The sequence below is a fragment of the Lynx canadensis genome, chromosome D1 (assembly GCF_007474595.2).
Source record: "Lynx canadensis isolate LIC74 chromosome D1, mLynCan4.pri.v2, whole genome shotgun sequence".
Lineage (NCBI taxonomy): Eukaryota > Metazoa > Chordata > Mammalia > Carnivora > Felidae > Lynx > Lynx canadensis.
Genome location: NC_044312.2, coordinates 9466640 through 9473323, shown reverse-complemented (window position 1 = coordinate 9473323; position 6684 = coordinate 9466640). Strand labels below are relative to the sequence as shown.

At 58.0% G+C, this 6684-nt stretch overlaps 1 protein-coding gene across 1 annotated transcript; it reads right to left on the bottom strand.

The window, feature by feature from the left end:
- Positions 1-242: 242 nt before the first annotated feature.
- Positions 243-6349, bottom strand: LOC116738341. Its single transcript, XM_032594980.1, has 8 exons — positions 6244-6349; positions 5989-6132; positions 5070-5297; positions 4446-4781; positions 3626-4006; positions 2401-2571; positions 1826-1983; positions 243-477 (listed from the first exon to the last, which is right to left on the bottom strand). The coding sequence occupies exons 1-8, from the start codon at positions 6347-6349 to the stop codon at positions 262-264; spliced, it is 1740 nt and encodes a 579-aa protein (XP_032450871.1). The 3' UTR covers positions 243-261.
- Between the last annotated feature and the right edge of the window lie 335 nt (positions 6350-6684).

Here is a 6684-nt window from a genome sequence, read left to right as displayed (position 1 = left end):
AGGCCTCCTCGGCAGCCCTCAGCTACACAGGGCAGGAAGCGCACAGAAAGAGGCCTCGAGAGGAAGGCAGGAGCTCTGGGCTGGGCCCCCTCATGCTGGCCCTTCCCCCTCCTCCTCTTCTTCCTTCTCCTCCTCCTCCTCTGTCCTGAGACGCTTAGGGGTGACCAGAGTCTAGGGCCTGGAGCCAAGGATCCCAGGCCTCTGACTGCCCTGCCATGGGTTCCGTGTTTTCTGTCAGCAGGCGTGACAAAGGCTCCACACTTACAAAAGAAACCTGTGTCGTCGTCTGGGTAAAGGTCTGTGTGGGGACCATGAAGTGGCACCTCTGGGCCTCACCTGTCGCTGGGCATCTTTGCCCGGAACGGAGAGGAGCTCCTGGCTCAGGTGCCCCAGGTGTTCCGCTAGACGCACCTCTTCTTGCTCCCGGCGGTGCCAGTACTGCTCCCGGGCTCTCAGCTCCTTCTCCAGGGCGTCCAGCTGCAACATCCGGCTTGTTTTAGGCTCGCACTTGGTTTTTCCTCGTGGCCTGAGGTCTGGCTGATGACCCCGAGCTTCTCCAGACACGGGCCTCCCTCACCCCCGGGTGTCCATGACTGAGCTTAGCGGGGCGGTCGACTTGGTTGTAGACGGAAAAGTCATAACCAAGTGCCTTCTTCAAGTTCCCAGTCTCCTTCTCGCTCCTTCCAATGCCCGGATTCTCTGGAGCCACCTGGCCCCCTGTTCCCACCTTCCTCTTGGGAGGCCAGGGCAGGTGGGTGCATGACAGCAGGAAATTCTCATCCCCTCCTATCACCCCTTTATACTCATCTGGGAAACTGTGAGTCGGGGCTACAATTAAAATGTCTTGGCTTCTAGCGAGAATCTTTTACAGCATATCCATCTTTGTTCCTTAAATGCACTAGGCTGAGAACATAACAGGAGGACCCTAAGTTATTTCCATTTTCGTGGAGGCCTGCCAAGGGCTGAATTATTGCAATAACCTCCCGACGGGGTTCCTGCTCTAGCCTGGCCCTGTTCCCATCCATCCTCTGCACTGCTGCCAGAGGGAACTTTCTAGAATGCTGACTATATGTACACACGCCCACACATAAAGATGTCTGGAAGGAGGTATGCCAACCTGTTAATAGTGGCTGCATTTTGTGGGAGACGGGGGTGAGGGGAGTAGTGTCTGAGTGGGGGGCTACTGATGGCAGATGGGATAACAGGAATGAGGAAGAGGGATCTCGTGCTTCTTCATTTACATACATTAAAAAATGTAGGATTACGAGTAATTTATTTTCTTTTTGTGTCGTGCCAAGTTTTCCAAATTTAAGAGTCTTAAGAATATTCGTATCTGATCATATCACATGTCTACTTAGAAACCTTCAGTGGCTCCCCATGGCTTTCACGATAAAGTCGTATCTCTGGGCCTCAGCCAGGCACCCAGGGTTATTTGTGATTTGTTTCCTCCCTTCCTCACTGGCCTCCCCTGCTGCCTTGGCCCCAACACCTCCCTTACTCTCCTGGAAATGTTGTGGTCTCGCACTGGCCACCCTTGGGCTTGCTGGCCGCTGGGGCCATTTCTGACTCATGGTTTCAGCCCAAGTGTTGCCTTCTAGGGAAGCTTTCCTTGAGCTCTCCTCCATGTGATTTAGATGCCCCCTGCTAAATGCTCCCTTAACACCCTTACAAACCATGATCATGGTGGGAAGCCATGGCAGGCCAGTTTCCTGAGGGTAGGAGCCCTGTTTAGTATTTTTGTATCTCAACACCCAACACTGTGCCTGGAACATAGAGGGTATTTAATACGCAGCCGCATATTACAGCATAAACTGCTCCTACATACCAGCCTGGGGTCACTCACTCCCCGAGGTAGGGCCTCCAGCATCTGGACAATGGGCACCACCACTCCGGAACAGGGATCTGTCTGAGCACCAATGACAGGACCAGGTTCCCCAGTCAAGGGGTCTATGGCTTGAGCCCCAATCGAGATTGGGACAAGACCTGTGGGAAAGAGGGAAAGAAGGGAGGGGTGGTCATTGAAAGAGGTAGACAAGGCTGGAATGGAACCAAAGGAGCCCTTAGAACCCTTTTTGCCCTTTGAGAGGTTCTGATCTGGACTGGAGAGCTTCCTGGAGACCACAGACCCTGAGGGTGAGGTTCTGAAGTGCTGGTTTTGGAAAGGACCCAGTTTTCTCGGTGGGGGATAAATGACCTGTGGTCCTGGGGTTCTGGAATCTCTGAGCACTTTATTTTGGGTCCCAGTAGCCCTAGTGGAGGCATCGGAATGGCCCTATTCTGTGGTTCCTGAGCAAATGGGTTGGGGGTACCCCTCCTGAGCTTTCCAGGGTTTTCTTTCCCGGGGCTAAGTCACATTCCAGATCCCCCTGGGGCTTTCGCAGGCCCCCAGTTCCCTCCTACCTTTGCCATCCGCATCTTCCATCGAACCCGCCAGGGGTGTGGGGTCACCAGAATTCCTATCAGTCTCCATGCCCAGGATGGGCACCATGAGCCCCGAGCCCTCAGGGTCTGGGATCTCCATCCCATAGAGGGCTGGGACCCACAGCTCTGTCCCTGGATAGCACATCGTTCCTAAGACAAGGGGAGGGGGCAGAGAAGGGGAGTGGAGGGTCAAGTTCCAGGCTCAAAGAGCTATATCCCTGACGCTGACCATAGAGGCTTCCCTAGAAAGACTGCATTTGTTTCCTTTGGGGCCCAGCTTAGCATTTTGAATTCAGAATGAAGAAAGTGAGTGACGACAGGACTTTTGAGAAACTGAGAACAATTTCCAGGCCACACTAAAAAGATAAAAGAAGGAAACAAATATTCGTGAGCACTCTCTATATACCAGAAATCTGAGCTAGGAAGTCCACATATATTACATTTTGTTTGGGTGTACGACTAGCTCTGAAGTATATACTATTTTTATTTTCATTTTAAAGATGTTAAAACAGAAGCAGAGTGAGGTTTAGTAACTTGCCCAAACTAAGTCAGAGAGTTAATAAATGGTGGGGCAGAGCTTCAAACTCAACTCAGTTCTGTCCCCACACCCTGGTTCTTTTCTGTCACATCATGGGCAGAAGCTTCTAGAAAGAATGAGTGAGATAAGCTCCAGGAAGATGTCCCTCCTACTTCCTTTCCTTGCCCATCCTCGTCCTCGTATTAGGAGAGGTAGAGGGGAGGTGGAGGCAGGGGTGACTCCTTTCCCGAGTTTATGAATGGGAAGCTGGAGGTTATGGTTGAATAAGGGAGAGAGGGGAGGCAAGGACCCAGGCCTGGCTGTGCAGCTCACTAGCTGTAGGACCCTGGTTGGTCAAGTCACTAAACTCCCTGAACCGCCCAGACTCCTCAGTGCAAAGTGCGTGTTATAACACATTATGGTGTTGGGAGCCCTGTGACATAACGAGAGAATATACACTTTACAAACATAACGTAAGACCCAGCAGGGTTGGCGAGAGAGGGCAGATTTCAAGCCGAGCGTTCATGGGGTCATCACATCCCTTCTCTCTTCCCTTGGTCCCGTGTGTACCTGACCTGTGAGGCTGCAGTCCTGTCCCTGAGCTAATGAGATGAGAGTATCCAAGCACCCGGTCAGCCTGGGCCTGGGGTTTCAGGGCCTGAGAGCTAGGTCTAGGTGAACAGGTACCTAGCCTTCCTCCGCCGGCCGCGATGCCACCTGCTGTCTCCAGCTGCCGCTCTAGTCTCCGAGCCTGCTGCAGGACATGGTGCAGACTCAAGGCCAGTGCCTGTCTCATGTCCTTGATGGCAGCCTCCAGAGGCCCCTGCATCCTTGACCCTGGCCTCTCCTGGTAGCTGCGCAGCACAGCAAGCACTCGCCTCTGGGCCACCAGCACGTTGGCATCCAGCAGGGCCTGTGATCCTCCCGTGTGGGGCACTGTCCTGCCCTCCTGTCGCGCAGCTCCCTGGAGCCGGACTGTCTTCCTGCTCAGTGGCTCCTCGAAGCTGTCGCCAGGCAGCATAAGGTTCCCCGAGGCGTCTCGCAGCCCGCCCAGGGCAAGCACCTGACCTGGAACCCCAGAGGGTGAGGTAGAAGGGGGTCTGAGCGGAGATGCAGGGATATGAGGAATGAAGGAGAGCCGGGGCCTGCACACAGTAAGCGACAGGCGTGGGGGACTAGACGATGGGGGAAGGGGAGAGGGCCGAGGGGTAGAGAGGTGGTGGGAGGAGCAAATGCCCCTTCTTGGTTGAAAACCTCCCCTTACTTTTACTGCAGAGCCAGCTCGGGTCTCTTTCCCCCCTGGACACCGCGCTGGAGACGGGGAAGGGCCAGCGAAGCCGGGATGCAGAACGAAGGTGGGGTAAGAGCAGAGTGAGGAGGAAGGGTGGAAAGAGGGGTTTGGGGTGGAGTTTGCAGCCTGGACCGGAGCACGGAGGGTGCAGGGGGAACGGGAGGCCAAGGGCGGACAGGAGAGGCTGGGAGCACAGCACTGAGGCTGACAGGACACCTGTGTCTTCATCCAACCCGACTCCCAGGATTGGCGAGATGCCTCCAGTGACTGGATCCTCCATGGGGCCCCCCAGCTCTAGAGGGGCCAAGGTCCTGGTGAGAGGGTTGCAGTATGTGCCCCCAAGAGCGAGCCACTGCCTCGTCTGAGGGTGCAGGGTCACAGCCAGCACGGGCACCTCGATGCCAGTTGCAGGGTCTGTCATGACAGCCCCCATCTGTGACGTCCTTCGTGGCTGCAGGACGGGCAGGCGGGCGGTTGGAGGGGAGCCTGTGGTGGGGCAGGTCGGGTAGGGCACATAGGGGAGGACGGCAGCCTCTGACGTTCGGACGCCACCTGGACAGGGAGACAGGGAGGTGTTGGTCCTCTTGGCATGTCGGCCTCCCTGCCCCAGCCCTGCAGAGCCTTCTTTCACCGAGCTGCCCTCTGCAACTGGCACCCTCTGCAGCCACAATGCTCAAATGAGGAGGGGGAGGAGGCGTTTACTGCTCTGCTCGTCATCACACCCCACCGTGCAAGGACAGAGCCCTGCTCCCTGCCCCGTGCCCCCTGGGGGTTCATTCCAGAGGGCACCAGCAGACCTGGGCTGGGCGGGCGGGTGCTACGTAATGGTCAGGGTCTCACCGGAACCGAAGTCAGTGGTGGGCACCAGGGTAGCTCCCTGCAGATCGTACCCCAGGTTTCCAGCTTCAGGCAGCACCCTCCCGGTGTCAGGGTGGACGAAGTAGCCAGGAGGTATGGACCCTGCATGGCCACTGGCCGGAAGCATTGCACAGTTGGGGCCGGGGACCATCAGCTTGGTGACTGGATTCACACGGATGTCGTCGGCGCCCCCTTGAGGGCCTGCTGAGGCTGCGGGAAGTCAAACAACAGCTCAGCCCTGGGTGTGAGGCCAAGGGGGCGGGTTGGGGGCTCCCTGGGCTGGTGCCTGGAAGGAGTTGGTAAGAACCCCATGCACAGCCCAACAGCAAGTGCTCCCAGAGGGCAGGGGATCTTGTCTTTTGCTGAGTGCGGGGCATGCTCTCCCACTGAAGACGTGACATTGCGATAGCATCGTATTGCAGGCTGGCAGTGCCCGGGAGGACCCTGGGAAAATGGTCTTGACAGCCTGTGGGGTGACCTGATGGGGCTGGGGACTCCCTGAACTCGGAGTGCCCACAGAGAACCCAAGAGGATCCTTTTCCCACCCTTCACTTCCAGAAGTCCAGCATTTTCCAAATGCGGCCTCTTGCACCCATGTGTCAGGCTTGTGCTCTCAAGAAGTGCTCCCTTAGATGTAAAGCTTCGCTTTGTGGTAGTTTTGCTGGTTTCCTCCTCTGTCCTTCCCATTTCTGAGACTCTTTCTGCGGCACAGCCGTTTGCCCGGGGCACCGCACAGGAAGTCCCTCCCAACTTTGGGGGTTTCCACTTTGCTATGCCCTTCTCCTCCCCTCCTCCCTTGCCGGGTGTCTTAGGGGAGGGACCACGTTTCTGCGGGGCCTGCTGCCCTGAACGCAGCGCCACGTTTCCTGGGGAGCCCTGCCAGACGCCGAGCGGGACGCACCTGGCCGCAGCAGCTCTGCCCCAGTGCCGGTGCCCAGGACGCCCCAGGCCTTCAGGCGGTGGCCCTCCTGCAGCACAGCCTGGGACAGGCGGCTCAGCACGGCGTCCAGCTGGGGGGTTTCCCTGCAGGGCCACAGGGGGAGGCCTATAAGGGGAAGCGCAGTTTGGGATGGAGAAAGGACACGTCGGCGGCGTGGCCGGCTCGGGACCCCGCGAAGCCACCCTCGCTCCTCCCCTAAGCCAGATCTCATCACGCCTGCCTCAGCCTCAGTGGATACACACCCTTCGGGGTTGGGCCCGGCCTGGGAGGACTTGGCGGGCCTGGAGCCCGCCTGTGCCTTCAGCAGCCGCCGAGCTGCCATCAGCGCCGAGCAGAAGGAGGCCCACTGCTCCTGCCTGGCACGGAGGTCTTGGCGGAGGAGCCTCAGCTGGTGACTAAGGCTTGCTGCGTAGGGGCCCGCTAGGCGCCCCCTGCGCCCCGCCTCCTCCTCCGCGGCCCTGGCAGCAGCCTCAGCAGCCTGGGGTCAGAGACAACACTGCCTGCTTGCCCGCAGGGCTGCAGACGCCAGGGACAGCAGCCCAGGGGTCGGACACCCAGCTTGCTCCAGAACATTCTGGGCAGGCCCCGCAGCAGTGGCAAAGGGGTGACAAAGCCCCAGGGGTGGCGGGTGGGGTGGGGCTAAGAGCCCTGGGGCAG